General features: G+C 38.8%; 1 protein-coding gene across 16 annotated transcripts in view; it reads left to right on the top strand.

Annotated features, from left to right (window-relative positions):
* The first annotated feature begins 418 nt into the window (after positions 1 to 418).
* caska (calcium/calmodulin-dependent serine protein kinase a) overlaps positions 419 to 17,307 on the top strand; it is a 115,700-nt gene continuing 98,811 nt past the window's right edge. For 4 of the 16 annotated variants that reach the window (XM_056755817.1, XM_056755815.1, XM_056755814.1 and 1 more), the window contains exon 1: positions 442 to 1,207. In XM_056755817.1, coding sequence (XP_056611795.1) covers positions 1,149 to 1,207 — 59 coding nt within the window. In that variant the 5' untranslated portion in view covers positions 442 to 1,148. Of the gene's footprint in view, positions 1,208 to 17,307 lie in introns of all 16 variants that reach the window. The other 12 variants (XM_056755812.1, XM_056755805.1, XM_056755801.1 and 9 more) reach the window with 8 other exon arrangements.

Here is a 17,307-nt window from a genome sequence, read left to right as displayed (position 1 = left end):
TGAAACATCTGTTTTGACAGTTTGTAAAACATCAAAATTAAACAATTAAGGGACATCAAAAATGTAGCTATAATCCAACCGTGACTAAACAGTTTACACATAGCTATTGCTGCATTAACAATTACGTTGTTTTGTAACAACTTAATAAACCAGTAAAGTTGTTGACGTTTTTTTTCTGTATTTTTTAACTTAAATTAAACAGTGGGAGGCTGAAAATAAAGTGATAATACAGTATTAAAGACTCGATAACTTTCACTGAAGCCTATATAAAATAGCAACGTTATTAACTTGTATTTTTATCTTTAGGCCTCAGCAAGTAAATGGTTTCCAAAAAGGTCGTTTAATTTGTTTACCGCTTTGCATTTAGAACCTCACTAACACGACGGAACGAAACTGTCACCTTTGGCAGATACGTACTGACACACCTGGTCGTCATTTTGGCTCAAGGGGTCACCGCGCCACGTTGGAATTCCCGAAGAGAAACGTCCTGCCGGAGCCATTATGGCGTGAGGCAATCCAGTTTCATAACCTCGAGTAGGAGGAGCTTCGGTTTTCTGGAAGCTGGGAGCAGCAGCGCTGGAGTTATCAGGGAGAATTAGAGCAACGGAAGAGCTACGAGTTCAGGGTGGCAAGCGCGAGAGAAGCCTTGCGCGCGGGTAGAATGAGTAAAATCAACTAAACTGCGCAGCTTCATAACATCGTTATTTTTATTACAGAAACGACGTGTACTTGTTTTGGGGACTCGACAAACTCGGATTAGTTAGTTTAACATCCAGACGACTTGGTTTCGTCACTTCAACGGCGATTGTTGTGGAGTTTGAATTACCTCAGCCTCGAGTGACTGGATTAAGGGGGCCGGGAGAGAGGGAGAAGGTGGGGCAGAGTGAGTCAAACGGACCGAGCGCTCACTACTGTCCGCCCGCCCGCTTTACCCGAACCATCAACGGCTCTTTTTCTGTTTTCGCCCGAACCCACATGATTCTGACATTTTCTATGCTAATCGGAGAACGATATCAGCGGCTGTCAATCTTTCAACGCGCATTTGAGGTCTCTGGAGTGTGCACACTGTGGTGCGACGTAAACCGTTGATATTTACCGTTCGGGCGGATTTTGGGGGGGAAGTGTACATTCCCCGGTCTTGTTGGACCATGGCCGACGACGACGTGCTCTTTGAAGATGTTTACGAGCTGTGCGAGGTCATTGGCAAGTAAGTGTCACGGTCTGACTACTTTAATAATGGCATACGGGCAAATGTTCATGTGTAACTCGAGCGGTGTCATTCAGCGTTTTGTGTCTCGTGTCAGATTGAGTGTCAGTGATGTAATAGTTGTCACTGCATTAGACTGTTGTGCTGCATTGCTGCTAATGATAGTTAAATTTGGCAGTAACGTTAAACTCTTTAAAATCAGCACGTTGTTTCAAGCAGGGGAGAGGAATGGGAGTGGTGTATTTTGTGTGAGATAAGAGACGCCTCTACTTTTTGCGCAGGTAGAGCTCCATTCAATACAAGCTTAGGAAAATAAAGGCAACGTTACTTAGTCTGCGTAGTTATTAGATCTGCCTCCGAATGTGATGCATAAACAGTCATATTAATAGGGGTCAACTTGTCGTCTGGCTTTTAAATGTTAGCGAAAAAATATCATAACAGTGTTTTGCTTGCAACCATTATTGATGACCATTGCATATAATTTACTGATGTCATTTGAGTTGTGGTTATTACCTAAGATGTTTGATTTTAATGTGGACTTTATTGATTTGCTGAAAAACCTGAAATGTATTTTATACGTTCAGAAACAACATCAAACACAAAATATATGCTTAAAAAGTGACATTTTCAACCCTATTTGAGATTAAGTGAAGGTAACACAGCACTGCACAGCAGGTTGTTTTGTAGTACACATGCATGAAGTTAATAGGAATTGAACCTTCATTGGGATCCAACATGATAGAGATGAATGTTTTCCTTGATTTAGTTTTTTGTTAGGCCACATTACAAGTTTGGTGACTTTTAGAGCGGGAAAGAGACAGTAGTGGTGGAGGGTAAAGCCCTTACATGTAACAGCAGGCCTGAATCCTTTTAATTTAAACTGTAGTTAAATGCCAAAAAGTGCCAATCCTTTATCAGACATTCTCATGTTTTTAACAAATAACCAGGTTATTATCCTCAACTGTCACTCTCACTTGTGTCACAGTTTAAGCATTTTTGCTCCCGAAATGCTTGATTTTTAATATACAGACATAATGTTCATTTTTAGACCATGTTATTAGAACCTACAACATGGTACTTTGGTACTCTCACTTTGTAATTACAAGCAGTTTGATACATGTAGCTGTCTCATAATAAAAAAAAACACCATATAGTTAGCCCACTTACTGTGGTGGATCTTGTCGTAGACTTTGCTTGGGGAGATATTATAGAAATTTGGGCTTTGTGTGTTCCACAACAGTAAAAATACGTCACACAATGTTTTTGTATAAACCTGGAAACTGACAGAGATTTCCATTATATGTCTGTTATATGAATTGAGCAATGAAGTATTTGACCAATAGTAGCCTGCTTTTGTTTATTTTAAGAATTATCCATTTTACTATGTTGCACGCACACAGGCTCAAATCCGTTTTTTCTTTTTCTGTGGCTTGTCGCTGTCTAAGTGATCCACTTTCTTGTATTGTGCCCACCCTGAGGCCTCATGCTGGTGTTTGGAGGTAAAGAGGATGCTGTCCATTAAGCAGATACACTCCCACTGTCGCTGCTTCTCTCCCTAGGCTGAGTTCTGTAAGCTCAATAAAGATGTGTGTGAGTGTGTTTGTGTATGGAATGTTGCCTTTCTTATAAACTGCAAATATAGCACAGGACAAAGGGTCAAGATAAGTGACCGAGCCATTCTGCAGTCCCATATTTCATTGTTACGTTGTGTCTGGCCTCCTGCTCTGTTTGTCAAATTCTATAAGTTTTTACCTTCCAAGTAAGCATTTATATCATGTTAACCAAATCATAATTGACATATTTGTCTTTGTTTTTTCTTCCTCATATTTAGTGCAGATGTTTTGTGAGAAAATGGTAAGGCTCTCAAAAGCCTAGGCAGATGGCTTTGCAAACTGTTAGGCGTGGCACTGGTTTTATGGCAAAGCACAGGCGTAATTATAAAACAGGGATGAATTTAGTAACTGAAGTTGGCTGCGTGTGTTGTTGTTGGTCATTTGCAGTATTAAACGTCCAAGTGGTGCGCTCCGAGTACAGACTGACTGTTTTGTTTAGTGAACTAATGCTTTAATAGTCTCAGAATGATGCCAGAGCGACATATCCGTCTGTTTGAGATTTTGCTGATGCATGAAACAGTCAGCGAGCAGCCCAAACAAGAATCCTGTCCGCAATGTGCTACACAGCAGTTTTAGCTCTGTGGGACCTGGCGTTGCCGCCTTGCAAAATACAATACGTAAGTGCTTAAAAAGTCTTAGTTCTGAGAAATCAGGTATGATAATGCGCAGGAACTTGCATCCTGGTTTTTGCTAAATCTTTATTTGCGTCTTTAGGAAATCTATTCATTTTACAGCCGTCTTTTGTTCAGAGAGAGGAACATCCATACATAACCCTGACACTTTTCCTGCGGCTTATTCTTTACGGTGCAAATCAGACATTCCTGCGGCCTAATAAAGCCACAGGATTTTGGATCCTGTTGTGAAAAGCATGTAGCAGCAGATTGACCTTCATTTATTCCCTCCAGAAATAAATGTTCGAATGAAGACAAGAGCTACTACACATTATCCAAACCCCCTCAAAACACATGTCAACATGTTCGCAATGGTTCTTTGGCGATGATTTCTTTTAATAGTGTTAATAGGAGGTGATAATAAGGTCAGTAGGAGTGTGTGTCACTGACTTTGATTTGAGGCTGACTGACACACTGACCCAGATGTAAAGGGTAAGCATCATTGAACTGCTGTTCGTGAGCATCTAGCTTTGAGCGAAAGGTGGTGAGCGTGATTGAGTTTGACAGTGTTGTGACTTTCTTCAGCTTTGTGTAAGGAGTTGAGCTTTGGCAATATGTGCCAAGGGAAACGTGTTCGGCACCTTGTTTTTCTAGTATTCCTAATCACCAAATAATAATAGTTGTACTAAATATTAGATGCCTGACTTCAAAGTTGATAGGGTCCTGCACAACATGTGTACTTCTCAGACAGCCAAAAGCTGTTTTCTCTGCATTTCATCATGTTCCTTGTTTCAGCGCTCATCTTTTTGTACAATGCATTTTGCTTTAATTTCTGGTGTTGGTGAGAATTTCATCACCCTGGTCTTGCTTAAAACTGCATCGTGAATGTAAAGGATGACCAGACTGACACAGGCTGATAAGTAAGCCCATTGGAAGAATGTTAAACACCGGGTTTCAATTGCGCAACTTAAACACTGTCAGATATTTTAGCAATCAAATTGCCCACACAAAGTCTGCATCTGTGGAAAGTTTTTCAGGTATATTTTTCCCACCGAGCACCCTGCCATTCACCAACCCATGGGTTCATTAAATAAACATTTTGGCTTATTTGATTATGGTTCATAATCGGTAGAAGTTTATCTTTAAAATGTGTTGTTCTGAGCTCTTCCTTCTCATTTACTATTTCATTTGGCAGTGGCGTATTTAGGTGCTTTCAGATCATATTTGTTGGTTGTGCTTGGTTAGAAGTTGTGTGTTCTACATTTTATATGTACTGTTTTAATAACTGCAGGGTTGAGCCTTGATCCATCAAGTTCTAAGAACCCTCATGTCATTCCAAACCTATACGACTTTCTTCTGCATAACAGAAAATAGATCTTTTGAAGGAAGTAAACGTTGGGAACCAAATAACATTGGACCCTATTGATTTACATTGTATGGACTCAAAACCAAATTCTTTTGTGTTCCTCAGGAGAAAGTGTCATAGACAGGGTTTGTATGACACGATGGTCAATAAATGTTGACGGGATGTTTAGTTTTTAGGTGAACTATCCCTTTAATGATCTCTACCTCATAAAGCAGACAACTGGTCCTTTTTTCTTCTTAGACATGCTGCAAAAAGCTGAGCCATGCCGACAGTCCTTTTCAGGTCACCAACTCTGCTATCTTATTAAAACCAGCAGCACATGCTGTTCAATTGCTTTTCAACTGCACTTGGAATTTAAAGATAGTCCCTATGAGAAAAGGCTACGAAGCAGACATTTTGTGTCAGTGAAGGTGATTGATCGGCAGCAAAAGTGCATTTCCCCCTTTCTCATAAAGGCTAATGCTTTAGTAGTTGGCTGAGAAGAGACTCTTCTCTTACCCCGATCACCGCTGCAGCCCAGTGAAGTATTGAGTCCACGTCTGCATGAGGCACAGCATTAGAGCTTGCAGTCTGGCTTTTTCTTCTCTGCATTCTGCAGGTGCCTCTTATAATTCATTCCCACAAAATACAGCATAGGCCCAAGTGTAAAACACTTTGAGAAACTCATTCATCAGCCTAATCCGATGATCTCTTGTTGTTCCTGTTTTTTTGCAAGAAATGTTCCACATGTGTGACGGCATTATTGATCAAGTTAAACAACGGATGTTTACTTTAGCAGACACTCTGCTTGTCTTTCATGTGAACACACCTGTGAGGCTTCAGGCCTATCGGTTTTCTCTCTGAGCCTGTTTTGCCTCTAGAGGTGTATCCCTTCCTAGGCTTATTCCTTCCTCTGTCAATCACTGCTGTGTCCACTGCCCCTGAAGCTGCTCTCCAATAGACCCAGGCATTTATCTCCGCCTGGATGTTTCACACGACATTTGCCTCATTGACTCTACACAGACAGGTCAGACAGACACCGCTGGAGTTGCTGAGGCAGACACTACCATTTTCAGCTTTTATAAACTTATTTTTCTTTCATGGTGGGCCTTTTGAACTGAAGTCATTTCCTGCTGCTTTGCCAAGATACACAGCAGCCTGGGCCTGCAGCTAAAATGACTGGCTTCAATTGAACTATATTTCCTTGGTAACCACTCAGCACTATTTTAGTGCATCATTGACTGTGAGGCAAAGTGCATACTGTAGTCCATGACCTGAAGTGGTGCTTGCTTTGCAATGACAAACCAATGTGTGTCATCAGCAGGGGTTCTATAATGGAAGTGGCTCTTTAGGTGGCTTGTCAAAGTGCTTTTACTTTTAAAATTCATATAACCAATAATTGTTCAATATGATCCATTATGAAAAAAAATCATAATCCCGAATATTTTGGCAAATATTGATATTATTAAACACGATAACTCACTAACCTTTAAAACAACATTTGGCTTGTAAACTACATCTATTTTTCAGTTAAATTCAAAGAAATAGCACTGCTGTACCACTGTAAAGGAAAGGGTGCGCTGTGGATTTATACTACATGAAAAGAGAGGATCCTTGGAAAATGGAATGCGGCACAATAATCGTTTCACCTCGATTATTTCGTTTTCGTAATTGATGAAGGCCAAAATTGACGATTACGATTAATTTTCAAGAACTGCACAGCTCTAATGTAGAGTAACAATGACTAAAGAGGTATTAAATGTTATGTTTAAACATGTTGTTAATGACATTTTTTAAAGCAAGAAGCCACTTAAAGTAGTGTGACAGGACATTTATGGTTAAAGGAATTTTAGGGCAGTTTCACATAAGCACTTTTGGTGTGCACCAGGGTTTTATTAATGTCAGAGTTTGGTTCGTTTGGATGCTGTGAGTGCTGTGTTCCGAATCCGGGTGTGCACCTGAGAACTGGACCCGAGTACGCTTAAAAAGGGTAAGGAGGGGATTAGACAGATGAATCGCAGAACGAATCATTTAAGAGTCAGTCAAGAAAGTTAGGTAAGAATAACTGCCTATTATTATGAAATAATAGTCTTTTACAACTTCTATGTATATACACGTGTTGTTTGACACTCCATAAACCAGAGTAAGGCAGTCAAACTAGGGTTCGGACCAGGCAATCGAACTAAATGTGAAACCAACCTTAGACCCATAATGACATGGTAAAATCTCTGCAATAAGTAGCCTTGGGTGACCTATTGTTTTAATAGATTTTGAATGTTCTCACTTATCATTTGAATGATCCATTTTGTATGAGCTCATATTGGGGAGATCTATCATTCCTCATTTCTCCTTTCTCCCCTCTCTTTCTCCTGCTTTTCCTTATTTTCACCTGTCTCACAGTCCTCTTTTCGCAACCCTACGTTGTTTTTTCTGTTTCATTTCCATTTTTGTCATGCCTGTACCTCCATAAGGGACTCTGTGTTCCTTGGTCACGTGAAGTGCGTTTGCTCTGCACCCCAGGCCCCATTCATCTCAATCACCTCTATGTTGTGTAGGCACCGTTTGCCAGAACTTGAGCTAGTTGTACTTATAGGCTATTAAACACCAGATGATAGAAAAGATGCACATATTACTTTTTACTGTTAAAACTGTGCTACTACACAATGTCTGTTTGTGTAGGTAGGTACTTTGTTTTGCTTTGTAGGTTATGTGCAAATTTTCTTTATACAAAGCTTGAAAGCCTTTATTTAGCTCAAATTTTCCCCCTACTTAGCACATTTTAAATGCAGTGTCTGTCTCTTTCTGCTGTGTCCTCTTTTCAAGGAGAGATTTTTCAGACTTCATGATAATTGTGAGATTCTGATGCCACGTGATGATAAACAGCTTCTTTTGACAGTGAAGAACGTGGCTTTAGTCGGATAAAGAGCTGAATACATTTTTTTTCTTAACTCTGAAAGGCAGATGAAGGATATTTGAACTGATATTACATTGATATAATTTAGCATTTTTATGTCTTTTTGTGGGTCTATACAGGAAAGTTAATTTGCCCCTTAAAGATTTTCAAGGTTGTACATGGTTGTAGATTCAGGAATAGGGTGATTGTCTTGCGCTCTCTCTCTCTCTCTTTTGTAAGGTGTAAATCTTCAGATTGTAGGTTTCCATGTAAGGAATGTACAATATGCCTCCCTAGAATGTACAATTTACAGTTGCCGTCAGAGGTATTCTGCTGTGTTCACAGTTCTTTTTATTGCTTCAATAAAAATCAAGTCACTAACTGACCATCGTACGTATATCATTCACCGTGGTGAAATGTTGCCAGGTTTGAATACGCAATGAAGAATATAAGATCAGAAATGAGTAATTGTACCAACTTCACATTCTGACAACCTCGGTATGTTCTTGAATTAAATACCACACTGACGCAGTCGTCCCTCTCTGTACAGTATCTTGTTGAAGACATTGACATTCTATAGCACCGCAAGCTTTCTGCTGTGGTTTTAAAAGACACAACAGCACAATGTAATGTCTAGTTTTTCAGTCCAATGACTGATCATGTACAGTGTTAAGAGGACCTGATCAGATGTCCACATCGACACCAGCGGTGCTGATAATGGAGAATTCTTGGGGGACCTCAGATAGCGACTGCAAATTGAACCTTTAATGTGAATATTGGCAGGTGGTTTTCATGCTGACAAAGAGTTTGTTGCAGACCTTGTCTATCTCACTCAATTAGCACCTTTACTAACACTCTCTAAAACAGTTCTTCTTGGTGAGACTCTAGGCTTTGCTGGTTTCAGTGACTACTATCCTCTCCCGTTCCAGTTATTAATAAGGTTTATTTAGATCTGTATTTTTCTATTTATTGTGATGGTGCCCACAGAAATAACTTTGAATCCTCTTATGGAGTGAGCGGAACAAAATTATTTAGCACTGTTCCCCTGGGTGCAAGCTTCCTGTCTGCAATAGGGATTTTTCAAGAAAAATGGGAAGTAATCTCCTGCTATCGCCACAATCAGAGCTCTGCCTGAGAGGAGATACTTCAATACTCCCCCATCAGCTAACTGATGGATGCTGATAAAAATGCCATGAGATTTTGCATGCCAAATGGGAATAGGCTGTAATAAGGCTGTGAGATCGAATGCTTATTTTCTTATGAGAAACTTTGCCTTGGTTTTGGACAGTCCATGCTTGTACTGCGTGTTTGTGTCACCTACCCTTCAAACAGCGAACCAGGTCTGGATGGAGTCTGTGTATAATCTGTGTAATGACAATGATTAAACATAAAACATTTTGTTTCAGTGTGCGGATAGTTTGAAGGGCTTGCTGAAAGCGAAAACAAATTATCCAACTCATGTTATAAACAAACATTTAAGGGATGTGGATGAGAAGAACTGCATGGATAACGTGTCCCAATTCTGTAGATATCTAAGAAGCTTTCTGCTGAGTTATCTGTGGGCTTTCTGATGAATGTCCATGTGTAGGATGAGACGTATATATCATAAAAATGCATAAATTTAATGAAATGGCAGAATGAACAAATAATGTAAATCGTAACTGCTCATTCGTTTCAGTTGATTTCAACATGTAAATATTGTTACAGTAATATGTTTTGGTTGCTTTTGCAAACTGTCGTAGTGCGTAATTAAACTAGATGCTTAGGGCTGGGTTATGTGACCAAATTGGCGGTTTGATTCGATTCTTGTTTTTATGGTTTCGATTCAATTTCGATTCGATTCAATATCGATTAGTTTTTAGTACTTCAATTAAAATGCTAGTTTTGCAGGCATGGAATCCACATTTAAGTATATGCTTGCAATACAGTCAGGGGTGCACATAAGTTTTTCTATCTGGTTCTCAAGAGAACATGTGGAGATTCGGTTTGGTGCTCACATTGCACATTTTGTGACAAAATATATTTGGACCTATTTGAAATAAAAGTAAAAAAGTAGTTGATTTTTAATGAACAATGAATAAAATAATAAAGTGGGATAATACTATACTTATAGTGTTTTAAAGTACATTTAAAATACAATGGTAATGTATTTATTCTTGTTTTTCTTTTTAAATTAGTAAATATAAATTTTCAACACCAAATTTGAAACCTAAAACAACAAACTATTTGGTTTTTGGCAGGTTGCTGGGAAGTGCAGATCCAGACATTCACAGACGCTCCGCGTGCAAAACCAACAAAGGCGAAGCTACCAATACTCAATTTTTCATAATTTACACCCAGGTCCCGTTTAACACCGGGAACAAACGTGATATCAGTAGTTTTAGCAGCATTCAGTTCAAAGAGAAATATTTTCCAGTATTACATTTAGTCGGTCTAAAACAGTGATTGTGCATCAAAAGGTTTCAACCATGTCAGTATGCAAATGAGTGGTCTAAACTTATTTAGAGAGGGCATTTTTCATTTTGGTCGCGCATGCGCACCACTTATGTGCATCCCAGGAGATAGTGACATGTTATGGTGACATGTTATGCCTTTTCACTGGGGTACTTGCGTGTCACCATTACGCATCTCGGCTCCAAATCATTGATTAGACTGTGAAATCCCTCGTTCTCAACTATCGCGTATGGGTGTAAATTCTTGCCAAATCAACGTCTAGCCATTGCTGTCCAGAATCGCATGAACCAGATATCGCGTCAGGGTGACGACTCGACAGGTGTTTTCGTAGGTTTGTTGTGTTGTTGCAAAATCGTAGCTCTTGCTCGCGCAGTTGTTTCGTCGTCCTCACCTTTGCCGTCATTGCCTTTAATCATTAAGTGCTTCCTCACAACAAACTTTAATTTAGCCGGCGCTGGGGTCCATTGGCTACTGTGAGCTTCCGCCATGATCCTTTTTTCCCCTCTCCCACATTTTTTTTTAATTTAATTTATGTTTGTTTTATTGGTATCAGCACGAGTGATTGCGACATCTTCAGGAAGATAGGCGAAATACAGATATCCTTGAACTAAAGCACACACATTAAGAATCGATTCGGGATTTCTCGAATCGATATTGTTTCGTTAAATTGAAAATCGATTAATATTGAAGAACCAATATTTTTTACCCAACCCTATAGATGCTTGTAGTGCTGCTTGCTATCTGCCCACATGCAAGATTTTGAGACAAATAGCTCTGCAATATTTCCCTTTCCTACAAATGAGGCACATGCTTGGCTAACACCTTTTTGTAATAGTTTCACTATAAATATATCCCATTCCCATTCATCTTTCACAAATCATCAACTCTCTCCTGCCTTGTGTTTATGGCCACAATGAATCATATGATCGACGCACTCTGAGTTGTTCTGCTAAGGCAAAGATGCAATGTTCGATTTTACCGGCACTGTTGGACAGATTTTTCTGCAGCACATGTGGACCATATAGCTTTCATAGGTCCTGCTTGATGGTCTTTGTTCATCCACTGTTTGTTACTGCTGTCTCAGTAGATGGACACAGGAGGTTCAGCTCATGCTTTCTTCACACAGTTAGTCAGTAACAGAGAGGTTTGTTGGCCCGGTGTCTGCCATCAGCATGTCATAGCAGCAAAAATATGGTTATTTGCTGTGGTGTGCTCATTACAAACACACTGTCACTTCTTGTCACTGAGCAGTGTTCTCTCTATGTGGTTGTTCTGTGTCAGTGAAGCAGTTTTCCTAGCTCATTCTCACTGGTGGCCTCATTTCTCCACCTACATTCTGTTATCTTCCTATACACCTCACCGGTATTTGCACCTTTTTCCCTCTACAAAAAGCTAGACATTTTTGATTTTGTTTTCTCTGTGACTTCAAATAAGAAAGTAACGTTTTTATTTTTAGGGCAGGTTAGGCTAACGTGTTCAAACCAGGAACAACGAGACATTACAAAGCGACCAGTGGAAAAGTCAAGATATTGATTGTTACTTAATGTTAAGTATTTCTCAACTTCCAAAATTTTCGGGAAATTCCTTAACTTGTACCAGAAAAATTATAACATAGATGCCCTTCAAAAGCATCCTGGAAAATAATGAAAATAAGGTAGTGGGCTTGTGGGAAATTGTATAAAAAAAAGGATTTTACGATTACGATATAAGCAGGTAATATTTTGCATTCTATAGTCTTGTGTTGTACTAGCTCCATCTTACATGTTAACAGGAAATTTATTCTTGATATTAAGTGGAGAAATTTCTCATCAAATCCTGTCGTCGTTCACTGATTCTCATGTCAACCTTTGATTATTACTTGTGCAGAACTTAAAGAAAAACCCAATTGACATCCATTGTATGGACACAAAACCATTGAGACATTTCACTAAATATCTTTTTAATGTTTTACAGAAGAGTCATATACAGGTATTCAACAACATAGGGGTAAATAAACTATGTTAGAATAAATTATATTTGAAAGAACAGAAATTATGATATTTTGGTTGAACTTGCCTTTAAGGAAACGATCTTTAAATGGAATCAGTAGAAAGTAGAAAGACAAATCACTGGTGTATGGTAAACTGTGCAGCATACAAGCAAGAAGCACACTGTGAAAGAAAAGTAGACTAACCAAAGCAAACTTGTGTGGGATACTTGTTGCTTTTTTCTTAAGAACTCCTTTGGAACAAAGTCGAAAGCCTCGTTCACGCAAGATCTCATTCAGATGTAAGCCTTATTGCTCCCACATCCGAGCTTTGCATTGCGGCCCAAATCAAGTCTATATAGTTTTATTCTTCGAACTGCGAGTATTCATCTGAAAACACAAATTAACTCCTCAAGTAACTTCACTTCACCTGACTCTGTCCACTGTGTGATTGTGTGAGCGAGCACCATTTAAGAGCAGACACAGACCTGACAGAGACGGCGCGATCCACTAAATTCCTAACAACACTGTGAATGTGGACGGAGCAGTTCTTGACTAAAGTATTTGTGAGCAATATGAGGGCTGTTTTTGTGGAGTTTAAAAATTGTGTTACATACTCGTGATTTTGCACATCATTAAAACAAGGTTAACGATATTATCGCACACGATATATCTCGCACACCTTATAATGTAGCCTATGTTGTCATAATTTTGTGTTATTCAGATGTGCCGTATATTTTGAGTGTGAAAGTTCCCACATTGTTCTGATTGGCTGTGATTTTGTTGCATTTCTGAATGTACCGAAAAATGACTTGCTGCTGGAATCTTGTTATATTATGCTCGCATGGTACATGTAAAGGGCTTTTGTTAAAGTATGCTAATGAATGTCAATTACGTATAAACGCAAAGTTCCCACCAGTCTTGGTCCTGGAATTCAAGTTTCACTGCCGCCATTAAGATTTCTTCATTATCTTTGTTAGACACGAACAGGGAGCATCGTAGCAATTTGATAACATTAACCTGCATTCACAATAACCCCTAAAGTGAAAGCTTTTTTCAAAGTTGAAGTTATTTTCGGCTGTTTTTTAGTCATCTACTTTCTTTGTGAGGCTTTTTGATCACAATTAGTAAATATGAGTGTGCTGAGGTGAACCCAATAAAACCCCTCTGGGTTTGTTACCACGGCCCAAATGAACGTTTATTTGAAGGCTATTGAGCTGTGTTTAAGTGTAGTGCTAGCAGGCTTGTGAATTTTGTAATTTAACCTGGGGTCTTGTTCAGTGTTCCTCATTTGTAGCTCAACATGTCTCTGCAGGTCCTGAGTAGATTTTTTTACCACCGTCTCACTTGCATTTTCTTCTCATCACAGTACACGTGTACTTGTGGAGAACCTCTTGCCTTGTTATTGTATACTGGTATTTGCTGTAAACGATGCAAAATATTTGCTTTTGATTATGCAGCACTTCATAGCTCCCTATCCCCATATGGACCCATCTGTTTAACACGGTAGCGTGTAGGGCGTGAAAGGTTGGACACCTGGACTTAATCCCTGGACAGGAAGTGCCGTGACCTCAGAACAGTGATTGTCCTTTGTAGAGATGCAATAACAAGTTTTTCAAACTCGCCACAGCAAATATTGTCTACTAAATACATAAAAAGGTGATCAGAAGAGAGCTATCTTCAAGGTGTTCAATATCATGCAGAGACTAGCACTTCTCTAAAAGTACCCATATTAGTTTCACTCATTGTGTTTGTCAATATGCAAACTCAAGACTCCATCGTTTTGGTTTTCTGGTTTAATCTAGAGATGAGGTTTACTTTATACGAGTACATCACTTTGGCCAGTACAGACTTCCTTGTCTGCATTATACTATTTACATGTTCCTTTCAAATATTGGCTTTCTCTGTCCCCCTGCAGATAGAGAGACAATCCATTTACAATTGAGATTAAGCGGAGAAGATACAGTTTACTCCCCATCTCCAAACCACTTAGACTCTGTCTACACTATTGCGTTTTCATTTGAAAACAGAATTTTCATTTTCAAAACGCTCTTCGTCAACACTGAAACGGCAGAAATGGCTTACATCCATGTACTGTGCATGAGTAAAACCTAAGACGTGTCATTTCTGTCAGGCGTTTATTTAGTTTCTGCCTTATTATGTCTTGGCAGTGTGGAGCAAAGACACAGTTTTTTTTAATAGACGGACATTGAGATTACTTGAGATGATGCTGCAGGCAACACAAGTTTATAAAGCTGGAAAAGCGAAAGTGAAACTTAACTCACGCTCTGCTGCCAAACAATAACTGCCAGTGATTAAGTAATCTGTCTCTAAATATTTATATTTTATATTTATTCCAACAATCTAAAGTATACATGAACTGACATTAATGGTATCCAACAGGAGAGCAGCCGAAACAACTCCGTCACATGATGAAAAATGCGTCATAGTTATTTAACTCCTCCATTTTCCTCATCCACACTAAAATATAAAATAGTTTCATGCATTCTGACTTCTTTGCCAGCTTTAATATGCTGTCTTCTCATGCTGAACATGGTCAACTTGTCAAAAAGTTGCTCCAAACACTCCCCCAGCGATCGTACAGGTTTCGGAAAGATGCCGGACATGAACCAAATGTGTTGAGTAAAACGGATGTCTGTGTTTTGTTGACAATGTTCTTTAGTTCAGCCTAAAACACCCACCCCCCCCCCCCCGCACACACGGTTTGATTTCAGAAGTAATCTGTCTTTTATAAATGTGATCAAGCTAAATACTTTTCAAAGATATAACATAGGCAATACTCTATAGGTACTCGAGATTAATATGAGATTGGCAGAAACCCAGTGTGTTAAGGCCGCTTTAAAAGCATGGTGTTTTTGAACCACATAAGAGTTTTTGATGGAGTGTCTCTATTTAAGAGGCTTCAGGGCTTATTAAGCAGCCTATGAACAGGAATAGGGCTTTCTTTTGGCTCACTTGTCATGGAACAGCAAGGTGTGTAATATCACATCTGCCACTGGCACTTCGGTGTGAAAAGTCTGTATTTATATAACTTCAGAGCAAAGTTTGAGTAGTCTTTTTGAGAGTAGTTTCCGATAAGGAAGTCTTAATAGTTTATATCTTGTTTTATATACTGTTGTAGCTTAGAAAACATATGTTGCAGGACACAGCACCAGATTTTGCATTCAGAAATCTTTGTTAAATTCAAGTCACTTACTTGAAATAACTGACATCCACAGTATTGTTGTTCTCTGAAGACTGCTGAGTTCAGCATGCTTCTTACATCTGCTTAATTAAAACTGTCTGTATACATGTGCATGCTGAGTTTACTTTCTTCAGGATGTTAAAACTAATAGTAATTAATTGTGTTTGCTGAGGCAAGCATCACTTTCCTATTGATCATACTAATGGTTTAAGATTTGTAGATTCATTTACATGTCATTTATTGACTTAATCATCTGACTTTAGATCTTTCTAATGGAAGATGATAAAATGAGTAAAAAATTGTGTACCTGCATTGAAGAAGATGCAGCAACTTGATAAGTTAAGAAAACCCGTAGACATATATTCTCTAAGGTTTAATAAAGTTGAGACAGTTTTGCAATTGGGCAAAGAACATCATAGAGACCTGGGGGATTTTTGACATGAGCCAGTAAATGACCACCCTACTGTATGGTAGCAGTGCCCTAGCAACCTAGAATAGCCTAAAAGCTCCATGGCAACCTTAGCATATGGCCAGATAACCCTGATAACCACCAAGTTATTTACAGTAATACATGCATTTCTTGTATTGAGGTCACACTTATAGTATTATATAGTAAGTGCCTATTTAACATGAGGTTAACTTTATTTTAATAGGCTTCTCTGGCATACGGGGAGAGTGTAATGTGCTTGGGTCAGAATTTAATGTTTCCTGCTACTTCAACACAATGATAACTGGCCTGTTCAGCACTTAAGATCTTGCTATTCCCTTCAGTAATCAGAGCAATGGATGCTCCATCTTTTGCTAATGTTTTTTGTTGTATTTTTTGCTTATAACATTATCCACTTCAGGTCTATAATAAGTGGAAATCCTTGTGTGCCAGTGATTGTTTTTTAAACCAAAAGTTTTCTGTGGAAACTCCATAAATACACAAACCTGATTCTGCACTACATTTACATTTATGCATTTGGCAGACACTTTTATCCAAAGCGACTTAAATTGCTTTATCCTATACATTTTACATAGGTATGTGCAATCCCCTGGGATCGAACCCATAACCTTGCGTTGTTAACGCAATGTTCTTACCACTGAGCTACAGGAAAGCTAAGAGACAGAATTTTGCAAGCATGCAGTTTGGGACTCAGATCTCCTTCTTTTCCACCCCAGGTGTTGAAAACATGATGAGTAAACAAATTCTGCCGAAGCACCTTGAGATTTAAATGTTGAATAAATATTTAGAAAATGATTCACAGCTGACTGATTTAAGGGAGACAGAATTTGATTTTTTATCTTTGGCCCATGAGTAAACCCAACTTTTAAATCCAAGCTTATGAGTATTAATTGGCTGCTCATGACCATATGTCATTGTTTTTTAAACTGAATCCAGCTAAAGGGTAAAATTAATAGAATAAATACTGTCAATATTTAATGCACACACTTTGACAGTGTTCCATCGTCTGCTGGAACTCTAAATAAAATGTGTGTTACATCGGGGTCAGGAAGTGTTTAATTTCTGTTATGTGAGATCTATTCTTTGCTTAGAGCATTTCATTGACTTGTTTGTCTTTCATTGAGTCAAACAGGCGATGATGTCTCAGTTTTTGAAGATGGGGATGTTTATAGCCGAGAGTGAGTTTGAGGCTCACTTGGGCTGCTGTTGAACGACTGATGTTTTGTTTACTCAAACGTTACAGAATTCTCACTATTTAATTTGCGTTGCTAAACAGACCTGTGTGTGTGTTTCAAACCACTGCCTGAAATTCACAATGTGCTTTCTGCTTATCGGTGGTAATTTAACCTCTTATGTCCTTAGCTGACTTTGTGGTGTTGGCGTATATTAGCTGGCTGTGTCCTCTTTGACTTTAACATTGTTAAATACTATCTTGCCTTCATCAGGTGGGTTCCATATTTCTCTCTAGGTGCCGGTTGAGCACTCAGTTTCTTGTACTACAAAGGTGGAATAATTTGTCTTATCTGGATACACTATTGAATTAGATTTTCTAAAGTAAAACCGTG

This window comes from Triplophysa dalaica, chromosome 8, assembly GCF_015846415.1.
Source record: "Triplophysa dalaica isolate WHDGS20190420 chromosome 8, ASM1584641v1, whole genome shotgun sequence".
NCBI classification, from domain to species: domain Eukaryota; kingdom Metazoa; phylum Chordata; class Actinopteri; order Cypriniformes; family Nemacheilidae; genus Triplophysa; species Triplophysa dalaica.
Note: the sequence above shows the minus strand (reverse complement) of the source record. Positions and strands in the feature narration are given on the sequence as shown.